This window comes from Helianthus annuus, chromosome 14 (assembly GCF_002127325.2).
Source record: "Helianthus annuus cultivar XRQ/B chromosome 14, HanXRQr2.0-SUNRISE, whole genome shotgun sequence".
In the NCBI taxonomy this organism is placed as follows: Eukaryota; Viridiplantae; Streptophyta; class Magnoliopsida; order Asterales; family Asteraceae; genus Helianthus; species Helianthus annuus.
In genome coordinates this window covers 152,498,206-152,517,341 of record NC_035446.2, presented here as the reverse complement: position 1 = coordinate 152,517,341, position 19,136 = coordinate 152,498,206, and the positions used below count along the sequence as shown (strand labels likewise).

Here is a 19,136-nt window from a genome sequence, read left to right as displayed (position 1 = left end):
TCTATGTTCTTTTGGTAAGACGATAATCAGAACCTTGATTATAGCTTCATGAACATCAATTAACCAATAATAATAAGAAATGATACTTTATGTTTGAGATTGCCACAAATACATTGCATGAATCTTATTAAACTAAACATAAATGAACATATAACTAAGTGTTTACATAAGTAAACTAGTGAGTGAGATATTAACTTTTGTAACACATTTACACACACACATAACTAACTAGTTTGTTGTCTTACTAAGGCTATACGGTATGGGGGGCGTCCCTACCCTGTCAGTCCTTGGCGCCGCCCCTCCACACCATTTCCGCTGCCCCGTCGACGTCATCTCCGTCCTCCTGCAGACGTTCAAGCCGGGCCTCCCTTTCTCACACACACATATACATACAACACATATATAAATATATTTAGGCTCATCCTCCATTTCCCTAGGTCCATCCCCTTTAGACCCATCATCACACCCGTCCTACGTGGCGGAGCATCCTTTGAGGACTACCCTCATCCACAGTGGCGGACCCAGGATTTTATTTCAATGGGGTCCATTTTCGGGTCGGTCCTCGTTCGGGTCGAGTTAAAGTGAGGTTTGAACTAGATTTAAAAAAAAATAAGAAAAATGGGCTTATCAAGGATTGAACCCATGACCTCTTGGTGAAAAAGAGGGAGATTTGCCACTACACCAGCTTTCTTTTTATTTTTATGGTGTCCACCTAATTGTATTTATGGGGTCCATATATAATTTAATATACCGAATCTACTATTTTTTTTAAAAGATTGGGGTCCGGGGACCCCGGTGGCACCAATGTGGGTCCGCCCCTGCTCATCCACACCAAGTAGCCTAACAATTCACTTAACAATCATCTTGTTTAGAGCCTTATCGTCGTGTAATAACTGAGACAAACAGCAAATAGGCTTTTAAAGAATTACATATGTAGTTACCTTTATGTTTATTATATGGTTGGATATATGAATTTTCCAACCCACAAACACATGCATCATTTAGCCTAAGAATTCATTCTGGCAAACATTTATAGATCATAAAGAATTAAGATACCATCAATTGAATTTTATGTGCGTTATGCTTTTGTAAGAATCAAAATGTATCTTTTTTTTTTGGTAACAATGATTATATAATTGTTTATGTAGCTTTTATGGTTTTGTTTGGCAAGATTTTGTAGTCTTAAAAATATATCTTCTTAACACATTAAGATGAAAATTCTTTTTACCTAATATACTATATAAAATAAGATAAAGTATAGGTAAAAAGAATTTCCATTATAATGTGTTAAGAAAGTTCCATATCTTTTAACATTTGATTTGGACTTTATTTCAGGTATGATTTGACTTGGTAAAAAGGTTGTTGACCGAAGAATTCTGTTTTGTATATGTTAAAGCTCCAATTGGTTGTATTATTTCATGTATACAGCTAATTAGTGGAGTTCGACCACCACTTGTTTTTATTAAACGTAGGTCCATTTGGTAGATATCAACTAAAAAAACGCCAACACATTCTACCGCATTATATATATGTATAACCTTCTAGAATTATAATTACATAAACTTTACAAGATTGATTCTCAGGATACAATCTTCATATCTATCATTATCTCTTATCGTATTGGCTTAGCTTCAAACACATGGTGTTGTGATATCCTTGCATTTTGATTTGGTTAAAAAGGGTGGTACAAAAAACTTTGGTTATGACTAAATCTTAACATGATTAAATCAACTATTCAATGATGAGTTTAAGAAATGGTATGTTCTTATTAACTCTTTTTATTATCATATATTTATTTAAATTATTCAGTATTCTATTAAACATTGAATTATAAAACATGCCAACCTAATAACCCTTGCTTTTAACTTCTTTGCAGAATATTAATACTAAGTTAGAACCGATTATATAAATTTCACATATGAACATTCAATAAACCTAAACAATCGACTACCCTACTACTTATAGCGCAAAACCACAATAAATACCTATGTTTAAGATCGAGGCAACCCTACTTAGCAATTGTGGGCCAAACTTGCGACTCGCTAAAACTCCTTGCTGTTGATACTCTCTATTGATTGATTTTTTTCACCTACGCTATATTGGTGAAGTCTGTGAAGGTGAGGATGTTTTTACACTACCCAAAGTGGTAGTGGTCCGCCAAAACTACACCCCCCTTTCGCTCTCCTAGGGTTGTTTAGTATTCGAATCGGATTTGAAAATTTCAAAATTGGACTCAATTAGCGTTTGATTGTAACAGTTCGAATTCGGTTTTTAAAAATTGAAATTCGAATTTTACATATATTTTTTATTTTTCTTTTTCTTTTTATATATACACCTACAAAAATGGAAAGAAAGCTTCTAATTTTAGTCCAAAATCCAAATTACATTCATAAGTTCATCATCCTTAGTATCATCAAGCCCAATAGTAATTGCTCATAAGCCTATTCTAATTTCTAACCTAACTTATATTAGTATTGGCCAGCCATTAAACCTGACTTATCACACCAACAACACCAGGTACAAATTCTTTACGAGTTAACGGTACATGTTTAATTCACGAAAAGGGTTTAAATAATAGATTATTCACAAATCGTCGATTTTTGGTTCCATATCTAGCTTTTAGAAGTTTCCATCTTCGATTTCATTCATAGATTGAACAGCGCGATTTTAGGTTTTGATATGTATTTGTTTTTTAAAAATTTTAGTTCCATCTGGATGAATTTGAATCAAATCGAATTCATTCAAATTTTAGTTTCAAATACGAATCGAATTGGACACTAATTTTGAAATCAGCTTCAATAACAAATCAAATTGTATCCAGGTAAAAAAATTATTCAAATAATTTGATTCAATTAATTCAAAAATTTCTTATTCGATTTGTTGAAAACAATTAGGCTGTCCTACTTCACCTTAACTCTATTATTCTGAATTTTAAAGTCAAACCCTCATCTTTCTTACATGTGAATTAAGACTCTCCACTCTCTTTTCTTTTATTTCTAGTGTTACATGTATAAAGACAAAATCAAAGTATTTTAATATCTATTTATAAAATCCCGACTTAAAATAGCACATCCATTCTAAGATGAGCCACACTCCTATAGATTCCTGAAGTCAAACATCAGGATACCTAAAAAAATACCACTTGCCATTAGTAAAACTGCAATTACATATGATATTTGATCATGTCAAGACATGGGACATGATAAAATTTAGAACAAAAGGGGTGATATTGACCTCTCTCTTTTATAAAGTACCTATAAATGATACACTATTGCAACTTGCAATTAACTAGGGCTTTACTTTCCCATCAAGATGGAAGCCTAATTAGTTCCCTAATAATATAACTAATCAAGCATTATGAAATGAATTTTGGTCACCCACTATTTATGTTTTTATCAACTAACATAACATCAACTACTTTAACTAAATAACTTGATAAACAAATGTTGATTAGTATTGTTAAATTAACTAATTTATGACTAATATCAACTTAATATTATATGAAATTGAACATCGTCACTCTAGTTAATCATTATCATGACACCCTAACTAAACCACTGGAAATTAGTGCGTTTAATCTAAACATAATTATTAATCAAAAAAATATGATCTTGATCAAATTCGTTGAATTTATTTGTTGAGAACAAATGTATAGAAAGAATGTCTAAAACATAAACCAAAACAAAGATAGATTTTGAAACTTGTTTGTCAATTTCTTCGCCATGCATATATGGCGAGTTTAAAGATTCCCGTGAACTACACTAATTATACAAATGGAAATGGACAATCCACACAAAAACTTTTGTTGTTACTTGGTTTTATATTCATATTTAAACAATGTAATTTAAAAAGAGAAAAAGATCCATCTTCATTCTACACCAAAAATCAATTTACATATTCACAGTCGTCAAAAAGGCTATAATATTAAACTCTAAATAATAAACAATATAAAAAGTGAAGCCACTATATGGAAAAAACACAATTTTTAATTCTTTTAGTTCTTTAATTGACATTTTATATTTTGTCCTGATACAAACCTAGAGCTAATGGACGGTACTACATGTTAACAACAATTGACGAATGATTAACAAAAGCAATCAACATAATTATTTATATATAAGTATATATTTTTTAACTACCAACCAATGGTTATTTATTTTGATTTGTTATATGATTGTAGGTGCATTGCCATATATCACATTCATACATATACATACACTGTCATATATCACATACGTATGCGTGTGTGTATATGTGTATTATAGTATTGCACACTAAATTATACATGCGAGACAAACTTATAACGCACAAAGTAAGGAAGATTTTGTAAAAGAAACCGAACATAGTTTATCACTTTCATTATAACTCTTTCTTTTTAAACCTTCAAATAATATTTTCATATTTTTGTTTGAATATTTTTTTAATTAACGTTATAGTGTTCCTTAATGTCATATATGTTACAATCTAGAGACATCCAATTCTTAACCCAATACAAATATTTTGTGATTTTTTTTACCTATTCACCATTTGTGATTTTTGTTTGAATAAATGTTTTTTTGTGATTAGTTCTTTTTTAGGGATAAAACTAACAAGATTTGCAATTCATATCCCAATTGATCCCCAACCTAGGTGATATAAAATATTTAAGATTCTAATAATTGAGCTTTTATGTTGATTAGTTCAGTTTCTCATATCCATATAGTTCCCAAAACAAATAAAAACAAAATTGTAGTGGGGCACTCGAAAAACCACCAACTTATAGGAAATAATAATATGTTGCAATCACAAATTATGTAAGAGTGTCGGAATTAAAAACGTTAGCAAATTATATTTACCAAAGCATAATCATTAATTAAAATGGGAGTATGGAAAATAATTAATGCGAGTATGGAATAATATGGTCATTTTGACATCTTAAACAAATAAAAGCGTTAATAAGTTAAAATGATATACAATTAGATGACTTATAATACCTTTTGATAAAACTATTGTGTTTTTTTATTTGTTTTTTTCTAAAAGTATCAATATATTCCTAGTGATTTTAAAGAATAATTTAGGGATTACATGTGTTGTTCTGGGGATAAAGTGAGTATCAAATAATTGAAGACCCCACAAAATGCTTAAACATAATTAGTTTCATTCTTTCTGCTTTTCATCTCATGAATCACATGATTAGAACGCAAAGCTCACCCACTTAATCATGCTTACAAAACTACAAAAGTACAACAGCCAACTCCAAACAACATATATCCCATTTGGTTGGATACCAGATGTAAGAAAATTGCAGCGTTTACTAAATTAAATATATTTTTACTAATAAAGTTTCTATATAATGCGTTTCTTTTGCTATTTGCAGGTTGATCACTACAAAGAATTTTCGCAATAGCGGCGACTTTTGTCGCCGCTAATGCTCCCAATTGTCGTCGCTAAAAGTATTAGCGGCGACATGACAAGTATTAGCGACGGTTCATTAGCGGCGACTCATTAGCGGATGAACGCAATTGCGCCCGTTCGTGGCCGTTTGTGGGGAAGGCCGATGATGAAACAATGGTTAACCGGGCAGGGTTAACACACTGGTCTCGTCAAGAAGGGTTAATCCCTTCCTCTCGGAGATCGCTGGCTGGGTCACCGGTGGATGATCTCCTGCACAAGGAAACAAGCCGTGACTCGTAACAAGGAGGATAGGGTGGGGGGTGCTCCTTGTTACCACTCTCCGGCGTGAGAATCAGTAGTTTGCTTGGGAAGCAAAGCAAGATAATAGTAGTAGTTAGAGAGTTGTGAAGAGATACCTCAAACCTGGTTTGGGGTCGGTATTTATAGCCGAGGAGTGAAGGAGGAGATTGATGGATGGGCTGACGACGAGCTGCACCGTTGCAGGTGTGTCAGTCTCGCCGGCCGTGGGGGTTACGCCACGTCAGCCCATTGCTTTAATAGCTCTGACAGGGGACTGTCGTCGGCGCCACTTGCCTCGTGGTGTCAGCCACTTGCCTGGCGTGTCAGTCCACTTGTTGGATATGCAGGGTGCGGTGCGAGCCGCATCGCTGCATGTGGTAACGCCTGAAGTTACCGCGTCTCCTACTTGTGATCAAGAAATACGCGAGATGCGGTGTTGGCCGCATCATCGTATGTGGAGACCATTTGCTCGCTTCCCTTGTCGTGACGAAAATGGCCATATGATGCGGTGCCAGCCGCATCGATATGTTCATCTTCTTTCGTACTTGGGTCAAGCCATTCATCTTCGAACCGCATGGGTTCGAAGGATGTAACCGCATGGGTGCGGTTTGCTTACTGGTAGGGGTTTGTTTGATGCGGGTAATGGTCGTTTTGGGACCATACCCCTTCAAGTCCCCCCAGTCTAGTGTTGCTACCTTGTGCAAGTTGCACGTGGGAGGAGTACTGGACTTATGGTGTAGGAAGGTAGTGTGGCAGTCTGGAGAAAATTCTAGGCCAGATCAAACTGGTGATCTGGTAAAAAATCCGGTTATGCCTCTTCCGTACCGGTGAAGGGGTTTCGCTTGATGCGAAATTCTCAGCCGTTGCATGTCATCAGGTGGGTTGCCACCTGTTGTTGTGTTGAAGGCCTGTTAGGGACCTTCATAGTAATGCTGCACAAACTTCGAACCAACCTCTGGGATGGTGGTTCGAAGGTTTGCACATGTTTCGAACCTCTTGGAGGTGGTTTCTTCTTCGAACCATTTGCCAGAATGGTGCACGAAGAAGAAAAGAAAAGCTTTTAAACCAACCTTTGCGGTCGGGTTTGAAGGTTTTGGATGTTGTGTTAGAACTTTGCTCAAGTTCTATGTTCAGCATCCTATGACGAGATGACCATCCCTTTTTTGTGGGGTGTTTGTGTTCATCTTGATAGCTCTCAAGTAACCGTACGTTCTTTGCGGTTACTTCGTTGCGTCATTGTTGGCCCTGTTTGGTCCAACAATGTGGATCTAAACTATGGGTAAATAAACATGGTCATAGGCAAGGGGATGCCCATCGTTGTTTATTCCATGCGATCCATTGGTAGGTAAACAAAGTCTTAAGCAGACTTGTTACCGCGGTCCGTTGGCAGGTAAACAAAGTCATAGGCAGACTTGTTACCGCTGTTCGGACACTTGCTGCTTGATAAGTACTTGTTTAGAGCACGTATCTGCGTTCTTTCTGGAGCCACTTTCCTTCACGCTCCAATACCGAGTTTATAACGAGGTAGCCTCGTTCGGTGATGTGGAGTGAGCTTTGCTCTTCCGTAGCAACCACTCTGCGGAAGCTATGGTTATGTCTGTAGCTCTTCATGGGTGTCTGCGATGTTGCAGTCCCATATTCGCTCAAAGTGTGCTTGTTGCACGGATGTAACTCTTGAAGGTTCAGGAGTCAGGGCTGCTGATGTGCGGGCGCGTAGATTCCGTTCCTTCTTTTTTCTGAAGAAGTTGTTCATGCACCCTCTGTGGTTGTGAACCGTACAGGAGGGATTTGAAGCTTGAAGAAAATGAAGGCAATGCGCTTTGCCTGTTCCTGAGATGCGGTTCAGTCCAAAGAACAACATTGGTTCTGAGCATCTGACACATCTGAATGGGTTCATGTGTGTCACTTCCGCATATTTCACGTGTGCTCGTGAGTGATGCGGAAAAGGTAATATATCCCTTTATAGTATAGATAGATATATTTCTACCTATTTTTTAGGGTATATAAAAAAACGACATGCGGTATGGGTTATGGTGCGGTAAACCAGAAAAACCGCATGCCGCTTAGATTTCTGGATAATGTTGTCGCTTTTTCTTGCCTACGTGGCTTGATCGCACGTGTGAGTTGGTAGAAGTTGGTGAGACGTTTCTGCATGTGCTGAAATGAAAGGACATTTGCACTGCCCGAGGCATTAAATGCACTGTAGCAGGGAGTGTAAACGTCTTCTTTGCCAGGCGCGTGGGCGGCCACGCGCGCGTGATAACCGTCAGCTAAAACGGCGCTCGACACGTGTTGTTGCAAGATACGCTCTTTTTGAACGTGATGATTTGCTTTCTCCCTCCGCATTAATTGCGATGGGTATATAAGGGGATAACCGTTTGTGGTTTCCTCTCACTTTGTCGAAAATTCAAAAAATTTGCCGTTTGAGAGAAAGTTGTCATCTGTCTTCTCCGACGATTTTTTCTGAAATTCCGGTGAGGTTTCTAGTCTTGCTGTTCACCATCTTCTGTTTCTTTGATATTTTTTATGGCTGAACCATCGAATCCACACAATGTGGAGGGTGAAAACCCTGAACAGCCGATAGTGGCTGAGGAAGAAGACGAGGATGATGATGTTGATGTTCCCGGTGGTGGGTTACCGGTGTTGAAGTGGACAAAAGGTAGTTTTAAAACCCTGATGGCCACTGTTCAGATGGCCAAAGACTGGAATGCTACTTACCCACAAGTGGGGGACACCGGTGCCGATGCTCCGGCCGGTTATATAACCTTGTGGGCGGATTTTTTCACCCACGGTAACCTTAGGTTGCCGGTGACGGTGTTTGTGGCGGAGGTATTGGAGTATTATCACCTCCATATCTCCCAGCTTAGTCCTTTCGGAATGTTCCGAATTCGGAATTTTGAGTACACATTCCGTGCCCATGGTCTGCCCATTTCAGTGGAGAATTTCCGGCGTTTCTACCAGTTGACGGTGAACACCGGTTTTTTCTCGTTCACTCAAAGGCATGGGAGTCTGAAGTTGATGACACCCCCTAAGGGTGTGACAGGCTGGAAGAAGAGGTTCTTCTACGTGAAAGCCTGTGCGGTCTATGCTAACATGTCTTTCAGGAATGTCGATGTTGGAGTTTCCGATGAAGATATTCCTGTTGCTTCCGCGAAGACCGCGGACTGGTTCTCTAGGCTGCGGCCTATTGAACTCAAGAAGTTGGATAATGACCAACTGTGGATATTGCGGATGATGCTCTCTAGACCGGATAGGAAGGAAAGGCCCGTGTTGCGGGAACAGGGTGGTGGTAAGCTCGTTACCCTTTGTTATTTTCCTTATTTCCTAAGCCTTTGTGATAACCTGCATGCATGTATCAGCGGATGCGGTTGGCTTGTGGAGGATGTTTGAGCCTGATTTCAAGGGCCAGGTTGAACTGATCGCGGTTGAGCTGAAGAAAGGTTTCAATCTTGAAATTCTGAAGAACTTCCGCGTACCATCAAAAGCGGTGCTGGAAGCCCCGGTTCCGGGAGACGCAAGAGGTACGTCTTACGTGGCATTAGTTTTTTCAGTTTATCTTTTTGACTGGTTCTGTTGATTGTGTGAATCCAGGTGTCCTTGCGGATTTGGGGAAGTTTGAGAAACGCGTCCCCAAAAAGACTGTGGAGAAGAAAACGGTAAAAAAGACCGTGCGGGGTTGTGGCAAGGGGAGTGTTGAAGGCTCAGCTGCCCCTTCTTCCGTTTTCGAAGCCGCAGGTATCTATCAATCTTGTTCTCGGGGATATACCGATTACGTCGTAGTATCTGACACCCTTGAGGGTTTGGGTGTTATAGGTAGTGGTGCGGCCGCGGGTGGAACTGCTGTGGTTCCCCCCGTTGTTGGAGAGAAAAGGGGGCTAGAGCAGAAAGCTGCTGGTGGTGGTGAACCGAAGAGGCGGAGACTGCAGACCAGGAGAGTTGCTCCGGTGCAGAAGAAACCTGCAGTTGCTGCTGGTAAGTATATCCCTTTTCTTTGTTTTGTATGTACCATGGGTGGGAAATACTCATTGAATACTCTTTGTATTGCAGAATCCCGAGATGCGGGGTATTCTTTTTTCGACATTCCTGCGTCTCCTCCGCACACCGCTGCCGCGGGTGCGGGTGTAACGAAAGAGACGGTCGCGCCCAAGGAGCCTGTGGCCCCTTTTGTTGGGCCAGTTCGTGATCCTCCTTTGGAGAAGACGGTGGAGGCGACTGTTGACCGGATTTTTGATACTGTGGACTCCTCTGACAATCTAATCTCTCCTGATGAGGGTGATGGATTGAACTTGAGGTTTTCAGATGCCGGTAAGCAGAAGTCTGATGCTGAGGTGCGGCAGCAGGATGCTGAGCCGCAGAAGTCTCCTGCTGGGGAGAAAGGTAGCGGCTCGTCTGCTGGTGATGCGGGTCACGACGGGCCTCCAATTCAGCCTGGGGAGTCTGAATTGAAGTATTACTACCGCACATACTCCCCGGGTCGCAGTATGGTGTATCTGGACTGTTATGCAGGGGGATGATATCTCAAATGACCCTGCGGCCTGCAAGGAGATTCTGGGTGGTCTGGGCACCCCTTTTGAAGTTGAGCGTGCCCGTGCCGCACCCCGAGAGCTGCGTGTAAACCAGCTCTCGTCAATGCTGGTAGGTACTTCTATCGTGGCTAATGCCATTTTGGAAGATTATAAGGTGCTGGGCCGCCGCGAGGAGGAGGCTGCTCGTATGCGGGCGGAAGCCGAGAAGTTGGTCGAGGCTGCTCGTGCGGGTGCAGAGCAGCTCGAGAAGGATAAAGCTGCTTTTGAGAAGCAGAAGCAGACTTCGGAATGGGCTGCCGCTGCCCAGCTAAAACAGGTGCGTACCCTTGCTAAACTTCTTGCTGATGAGCGCAAAAGTTGGAATGAAAAAATGTCCAATGAGCGCAAGAAGTGGAATGCATCGTGGGCTAAGCAGAATGACATTCTGTTTCATGCTCGGCAGGAGCTGACCAATGCTAAGGCAGCGAATGCTACCTTGAGCCAGGAGAAGGCTGCGGCTGAGGCCGTTTCTGTGAAAGCGCTGCAGGTGAAGGCCGACGCCCTGAAGGCGCTTGCAGAGGCCAAAGAAGCCGGGGCTCGTGCCTCAAAGGCCCTTGAAGAGGCCGCGGAGAAGGAGAGCCGTTCTTCCAAGGCTCTGGAAGAGGTGAATGCGGAGCGCATTCGTTTGGATAAGGTTGTTTCCAGCCTTCAGGTATGTTTCGTTACCTCTGTTTTATATTTCCTTTATTGTTTTGAAAATATTTATCGGTTGAACCGTTTGCTGTTCTTGTAACAGGCTGAGGTTCAGGCCCGGGCGGTTGCGGTTACGGACCTTACTGCCCGCGTGTCTGATGCGGAGAAGCGAGCCGACGCTGCCGCTGAGGCCAAGAATGTCTTGGTGTCCTCTTTTAACCAGCTGGAAGCTGACCGTGAGTGGCTGCGGACTCACGGCATTGCGCGTGTAAGTGTCCATTGCCTTTACATTTGCTTGGGTTAGCATTCAAGACTTATGACCTTTTTATTGCAGATTGTCGAGGCTATCATGAATGCTCCTGAGACCTCATCTGGTTTGGACCTGGTTAAGGAGCGTGCGCGCGATGCTGGCTTCAAGGCTGGTTATAACCGCTGCATTGGGCATATCAATGTATTGTCCGCAGGCGGTTATACTGATCAGGCATCCGGGTTCCGGGATGTAGATACCGAGGGTCGTCTGAAAGCGGCCGTAGCCTCCTTTTATGACACGCCCCTTGCCTGTGTAGGGGAGCTGGACGAGTGTTTGGAGGTTGCGGACTATGTTGACCGCTTGCGGATGCTTTACCCTGATGTGGAAGAGGAAGAACCCGCTGGTGGTGCCGGAGGAGACGCGGGGACCAGCGGTACAAAATAGGGTTTAGGTTGGCGAGTGTGCCTCCTTTTTTGTATTCCTCTTGTATAGAATAGGAACTTTATGTAAATTCCGTAAGCATCATGTGGATACTTGAATTTTTTGAATATAAAGTTTCTTTGTTCAGTTTGTACAAGTGTTTTTAATTCTTGCATGTCTGAACGTGTGTATGCGTAATCTTTACCCATTTATGAACGGGGTCAAGTATACTCCATACTTTTGTTGTATGGGTATGCATCAATTCTGTGATTTACCGTGTGAGGGTTTTAGAATTGCTTAAGCTTTGTAAAAGCTTATATTACCGGGACTCTACCCATTTGTGAATGGGGTCGAGTGCACTCCATACCTTTGCCGTACGAGTCCGCGTCAATTCCATTGTTTGCCTTTTTGGGCTCAGGAATTGTGTTAAGTGTGTAACAAAAACTTGTGTATCCGGCCGGATAAAACATGCAAGTCTTTTTGCCTTTTGCTGGCCTATTACAATAGTTGCGTGTGGTTACCACTTTGTATAGGTATCGTAAATGAAGATTTTGCCAATCTGTTTTTTGGATACCGCGAAGTGGAAATACGCATTTGTAATAGTAGTAAACAAACAACAATGTATAAAATGACGTTTATTTATTTGCAAATGACCTGCGGTCCGATAGGTTACATAGGGAGTGTAAGAACATAGCTTACATATAGCAGCGTCTAAGCTGTTGTGCGTTCCATGTTCTGGCGATAGGTTCGCCCTCTAGTGTTTGTAACCTGTATGCGCCCTTCCCTAAGACCTCGCTGATGAGGTAGGGTCCCTCCCACTTGGGGGCAAGTTTTCCTGGGCGCTCGGCATTAGATGCCTCGTTGTCACGTAGGACGTAGTCCCCTGGAGTGAAAGTACAAACGCGGACTCGCGCGTTGTAATACTTTTCCAGTTTGGATTTGTATTTGGCCTCGTTGATGGCGGCGTTCTCGCGCCTTTCTTCTAGGAGGTCCAAATCGATCCTACGTTCCCTGTTGTTGTCTAGCTTTTTGATAGCCAACATTCTAGGAGATGGGAGGCCCATTTCCGCGGGTATCACCGCTTCAGACCCGTAGACGAGGCTGAAAGGTGTTTCCCCGTTGCTTGTTTTTGGGCTAGTGCGGTGAGCCCATAAGATGCTTGGGAGTTCATCGACCCAGCCACGCCTGGCTGTTCCCAATCGTGCTTTGATTCCGTCGACTAGGCCTTTATTTATACTCTCGACTTGGCCGTTCCCTTGCGGGTGTGCGACTGACGAGAATATGTGTTTGATGTTCAGCTCTTCTAGCCATTTTTGGAATTCGTCGGCAGCGAAGTTGGTGCCGTTGTCGGTAACAATGTACATTGGTAAACCGAAACGGCAGATGATGTGCTCCCAAATGAACTTTCTTGTTATCATAGCAGTGGTTGAAGCGAGTGGTTTCGCCTCTACCCATTTTGTGAAGTAATCAACCGCCACTATGATAAATTTAACTGCACCTGGTGCGTCCGGGAATGGTCCCACTACGTCGATCGCCCATTTTTGAAAAGGCCATGCAGTAGTGACGGGGACCAGATTGTTTTTTGGCCGCAAAGTTTTTGGTGCATGGCGCTGGCAGTCCATGCATTTGCGTAATTCTTTGACGGCGTCCAGGTGCATGCCGGGCCAGTAATACCCGGCATTCATGATTTTTGCCACGACCATGCGTGGTCCGGCATGTATGCCGCATATGCCCTCATGTATCTCTCGGATAAGGTATGTGGCATCTTGTGGATTAACGCATCGGAGGAGCGGTCCGAGGTATGACTTTCGGTATAAGATACCGTCTCCCATTTGATAGTGGCACGCTTTGTATTGCAACTTACGTGCCTCTGTTTTGCTCTCGGGAGTCACGCCTGACTGAAGGTATGCGATAATTGGTGTCATCCATGACGTTGTTCCGTATTGGATGACACTGACCTGGCGTAGAGGAACCGAAGGATTTTGCAAAATCTCGATACGTACCTCCTTTGCCAAGTGTTGGAAGCTGGTGGATGCAAGTTTTGATAGTGCATCCGCAGATTTGTTTTCGCTTCGATTAATGTGTCGAATATTGAATGAAGCGAATTTGGATTTTAGCTGCAGGGCTTGCTCGAGGTAGAGGATCATGATATCCCCTTTAGCGGCATAGTCGCCGCGTACCTGGCCCGCAACTAACAAGGAATCGACGTGCGCTTCCAGATGTTGCACGCCGATTTTGACTGCTAACCGTAGCCCGGCTAATAGTGCTTCATATTCTGCCTCGTTGTTCGTGCTTTTAAAATCGAGGCGGATGGCATATGTAAGCTCTTGGCCGTCAGGGCTGACGAGTCGCAGACCTGCGCCCGCACCTTCCTCGTTGGATGCACCATCGGTAAATAGCGCCCATATTTCTGAGGACGGCGGTGGGGGCGCAGGGTTTTGGGATTCTTCGCATTCTTGGATGCGATCTGCTGGTACTTCAGCGGCGAAATCAGCTAAGATTTGGCCTTTGATGGCAGGGCGCGGTTTGTAATGTATCGTATGTGCGCCCAGCTCAATTGCCCATTTTGCTAATCTCCCAGAGATGTCGGGTTTGGACAGGATCGGGCCGATCCTGTAATTGGTTAGCACTGTGATGATGTGGTTTACGAAGTAGCGTCGTAACCGTCTTGAAGCATGTACCAGTGCTAGTACCAATTTTTCCATTATTGAGTACCTCGTCTCCGGGTCGTTGAGCATTTTGCTGATATAATAGATGGGTGTTTGAACCCCCGCTCGTTCCACTATTAATACCGCGCCCACTGCGTTGTCTGCAGCGGATAGGTATAAGATGAGTGGCTCATCTTTGCATGGTGCGGTTAGTGTTGGGAGTTGTATCAAGCACTCCTTCATTTCCCGGAAGGCCTTTTCAGCCTCTGTGGTCCACTGGAATTGTTCTTTCTTTGAACAGCTTCGCAGGGTCTTGATGAAAGGGTATGACTTGGCTGCGTGGTTAGCCAAGAACCTGTTGAGTGCCGCCAGTCTTCCGGCCAGGCGTTGCATATCTTTCATCGATGCAGGCGATGGCATGCGCTCGATCGCCTGCACTTTTTCCGGGTTTACCTTGAATCCATCTTTGGTGACGATGAACCCAAGGAATTTGCCTTCTTCCATTCCAAACGAGCATTTCCCTGGATTGAGCTTCATGTTGACGCTTCGCAGAGTTTGGAATGTTCTTTCTATATCGGTGAGCATGGTATCTTCCTTCATGCTCATGACGACCAGGTCGTCCATATAGATTTCGACACTTTTGCTTATTTGACCGCGGAAAGTGTCGTTCATCAGTTTCTGGTAGGTTGAGCCCGCGTTGCGCAACCCAAACGGCATTTTTGTATAGCAGTAATTTCCGGTTGGGGTCCGGAATGCCGTTTTGTCTTCATCCTCAAGTGCCATTTGTACCTGGTGGTACCCTTTGTAGCAATCGAGGAAACACTTCCACCGAAATGGCGCGAGGTTATCGACCTTTTCGTCGATTTCTGGAAGCGCGTAACAATCCTTGGGGCAGGCCTTGTTAAGGTCCTTGTAATCGACGCACATGCGCCAGCCCCCGGATGGTTTTTCTACCATGACAGGGTTGGATAACCAAGTCTGGTACTTGACTTCCCGCAGTATACCTGCGGAGAGCAGTTCTTCGATCTGCTCTTGCATCGCCTGATTTTTAGCTGACCCAAGGTGGCGTTGGCCTTGGATCACTGGTTTGATACCTGGTTTGGTATTCAAATAGTGCTGCGCTATTTCACGTGGGACCCCTGTCATGTCTGCGGGAGTCCACGCGAAGATGTCTTGGTTCCTGAAGAGGAGCTCCTTCAGGTGCGCTCTGGTGGTCGAGGATAAGGCGTGACCCAATGTGACCTTCTGTTCCGGATGCTTTGGGTTGAGAACCCATTTTTCCGGTTGGCCGACGGGGGTGGGCCTTGCGACCTTTGTCGGACGTGCTTCGTCCGTCATCATGACGTCCTTGCGGGCGTAGATGATTGCAACCCCCGATGCGGTTGGGAAACCAACCGCGGAGTGGGGGACGGATGTGATCATATTGAAATCTCCTTGGGATTCTCTCCCAAGGAGGACGTCATAATTGGAGGTGTGCGGTAAAACCATGAAGTTTACCTCCTCCGTCCGCGTGTGTTTACCATTGGTAAGACGCACGGGAAACGTAATTTGACCTAGGGGAAAGACTGTTTCCCCTGCGAATCCGGCCAGCGGGTAATCTACGGCTTGCAACCGATCTTTGTCCTCTTGGTCAAATTGATTGAAGCATTGCTCGTAGATTATATCGGATGTACTGCCCGGGTCAATGAACAGACGCTCGGTGCAGTAATGGGCTAGCTGGCCTGAAATGACGACGGCGCGTCTGTCACGCGGTCCGCCTCGGACTTTTGGGAAGACGACTTGCTCGTCTTTCCAATCATTGTCCCGTCTTCGTGCCGCTTTGCGCGGCCTACCCTTGCCTCCGTAGATCATGTGGGTGGAAGCCACGTACATGGCTTTCTTTCCGGAGGAGGTACCTTCGTTGTGAGGGGTGATATGCTTGGTGGGCTTTTGTCCGCCTGGCAAAAGGTGTTGCAGCTTCCCCTCTTTCAACGCCCGCTCAATCTCCAGCCGGAGACTGATGCAGTTGTTGGTGGTGTGGCCCGAGTCCTTGTGGTACTCACAGTATAGTGTGAGATCCTGACTTTTCTTGGACTTCATTGGTTGGGCCGGTCGCAAGAATTGTGGGTCTGCGAGGAGGACCTCTCTTGGCGACTGGTTGATCTCGGTCCATTTGCGGTCCCGAGATTCTTTTCTTGGTGCCCGAGTGTCTCGGGCAGGGTTGTAGCATTGTGGGTCAAACGTGTTGGGTTGCGGGACATACGGTTTAGTAATATCGCGATTGCCCGCATCCCGGTTTCGTTTGTTGTTACGTTTGGATCCTTGGTGGGATGTTTCGGCTTGGGGTTTTGCCTTTTTGACGTGCGGTTCGAGCGACCGCTGTGTCTGGGCATATGTCTTGACTGCGGTCATGACATCCTCCCATTTTTTAGGCAAACCCTCCTTGCCAGAGATGGTCATGATCATCTCTCTGTCTTTGACGGCCCGAATAAAATGGTTTCGCGCCATTTGGTCCGCCACGTCGCCTATCTCTAGGCATTCTTTATTGTAACGGATGACGAATGCCTCGAGCGATTCGTCATCCCTTCGCCAGATGTTCATGACGTCCAACGAATCGCGTTCGTGGCGTCGCTGCTGGCTGAAATGGGCGAGGAACTTGGCGCGCAAGTCCTCGAAAGAATCCAGTGATCCCACTGGCAAAGAATCAAACCATGCCCTTGCCAGACCGATAAGGGTCTGGGGGAAAAAATTGCACCAGGTGGGTTCGTCCCACCTGCCATTGACGCCTGCGCCTGTGAAGATGTTCATGTGGTCGTCCGGGTCGGTCGAGCCACTGTATTTCCCAATGTTGACTGGGAATTTTGTCGTTGTGATATCGGCGTTGGCGATGTGCGGGACGAATTTTGAATTTTCGGCCGCGGCCCTTGGCCTGTATGGTTCGTGCACAGGGCGCTTTGCCGCCCTGAGGTATGTAGTGCGGGGGTGGCTGGGAGGAACATAGTTGCGTCCCCCCGGTCTGCTATTGGTGTCGTGAGACTCCCCGCGGTAGGTTTGATCGTCAGGGTCGGTATGACCGTACCCTTCCGTGTAAGGTTGTGGGCCCAGTCGGCTCTGGATGCCTGGGCCGCGCCTGGAGGCTGACCGCCTCCTATCTTCGCCATAGGGGCCCAGGCGGGTATGCACTGGCCCTCTGGGGCGGGACTCATATGAGGAAGTATCCTCGTTGAGTGTATTGACCGAACAGTAAGATGATCCACGGTCGTCATGTCGGCTTCTGGAAGCCGGACGTGAGTGTAACCTGCCATCGTATTGGAGTATACGGTTGGCAGGTGTGTGTTGTATTGGAGTAGGCCCAGCTTGTACGTTTGCTTCCGTACAAGCGCGGTTGTAAGCCGCTATCAGCAGGTCAGTCTGCTGTTGGTACCAGGAGTGTAAGTCCACGCCTGGTGGAAGCACAGTTGGGGCCTGTGATAAGTCGTGTCCGAACGCAAAGGATGGGATCCTTTGGGTGGACGTGCCAATGTGTCCGGGTTGGGGGGTCGAAGGGTGGACCCCTGTTGGGACCGGGGGATTTGGATTATCCGCATTGGTGTTTTGGTTATCAGTCATGATCTTGAGAGGGAGAGGGATGGATTAAAAAGTGCTAAGAGTAGCGGTGGGCGCCAATGATGAAACAATGGTTAACCGGGCAGGGTTAACACACTGGTCTCGTCAAGAAGGGTTAATCCCTTCCTCTCGGAGATCGCTGGCTGGGTCACCGGTGGATGATCTCCTGCACAAGGAAACAAGCCGTGACTCGTAACAAGGAGGATGGGGTGGGGGGTGCTCCTTGTTACCACTCTCCGGCGTGAGAATCAGTAGTTTGCTTGGGAAGCAAAGCAAGATAATAGTAGTAGTTAGAGAGTTGTGAAGAGATACCTCAAACCTGGTTTGGGGTCGGTATTTATAGCCGAGGAGTGAAGGAGGAGATTGATGGATGGGCTGACGACGAGCTGCACCGTTGCAGGTGTGTCAGTCTCGTCGGCCGTGGGGGTTACGCCACGTCAGCCCATTGCTTTAATAGCTCTGACAGGGGACTGTCGTCGGCGCCACTTGCCTCGTGGTGTCAGCCACTTGCCTGGCGTGTCAGTCCACTTGTTGGATATGCAGGGTGCGGTGCGAGCCGCATCGCTGCATGTGGTAACGCCTGAAGTTACCGCGTCTCCTACTTGTGATCAAGAAATACGCGAGATGCGGTGTTGGCCGCATCATCGTATGTGGAGACCATTTGCTCGCTTCCCTTGTCGTGACGAAAATGGCCATATGATGCGGTGCCAGCCGCATCGATATGTTCATCTTCTTTCGTACTTGGGTCAAGCCATTCATCTTCGAACCGCATGGGTTCGAAGGATGTAACCGCATGGGTGCGGTTTGCTTACTGGTAGGGGTTTGTTTGATGCGGGTAATGGTCGTTTTGGGACCATACCCCTTCAGCCGAGCTCTCCATGTTAGTGACGAGTCCTTTCAGTTTTTTTCAAAAGATAAAAGTTAATATTTTGGAACACTATAATTTAAGTTATGCTTGTGTTCTTAATATATTAGAATTTGCAAATATTTGTATAAACTTGTATATATTTATATGTTGTAGTGTATATATAATGTGTAATGATATGAAAAATCAAAATATATTAATTCTAATAAAAAAAACTAGTAATAAAAAATAAATGTATAAGGTGATGGTAATATGGAAAACGTAAGAATGAGCGACTGATTGTCAAATGTATCTTCCCAAAATATGGATTGCTAGGTTTCTTGGGTGAAGCCTTCTCAACAGATGGATTGCTAAAACGAAAAAATATATATTGATTTTTACCGTGAAAAGATAAATATGATGATGATGTGTTACGTGATATGACCCGCATATGGTACGTTTTGACTTTTGAGTTAAGGGGGTTGGTTTCGGTTCTTACAAATCGTAAGAACATGTCC

The 19,136-nt window shown here is 44.5% G+C and overlaps 1 protein-coding gene across 1 annotated transcript; it reads left to right on the top strand.

Moving 5' to 3' along the window:
* Positions 1–10,529: 10,529 nt before the first annotated feature.
* On the top strand, positions 10,530–11,234 carry LOC118486586. Its single transcript, XM_035983128.1, has 3 exons — positions 10,530–10,890; positions 10,975–11,107; positions 11,206–11,234. Exons 1-3 carry the CDS (start codon positions 10,570–10,572, stop codon positions 11,232–11,234), a joined length of 483 nt encoding a protein of 160 aa, XP_035839021.1. The 5' UTR covers positions 10,530–10,569.
* The last annotated feature ends 7,902 nt before the right edge of the window (positions 11,235–19,136 follow it).

What these genes read in the sequence shown, in the direction of transcription:
- LOC118486586 (XM_035983128.1), top strand. Translation starts at nt 10,570, where the DNA reads ATGTCCAATGAGCGCAAGAAGTGGAATGCATCGTGGGCTAAGCAGAAT. An exon ending in AGGTTGTTTCCAGCCTTCAG is followed by an intron (nt 10,891 to 10,974) that starts GTATGTTTCGTT and finishes TTCTTGTAACAG; the next exon opens with GCTGAGGTTCAGGCCCGGGC. An exon ending in TAACCAGCTGGAAGCTGACC is followed by an intron (nt 11,108 to 11,205) that starts GTGAGTGGCTGC and finishes TTTTTATTGCAG; the next exon opens with ATTGTCGAGGCTATCATGAA.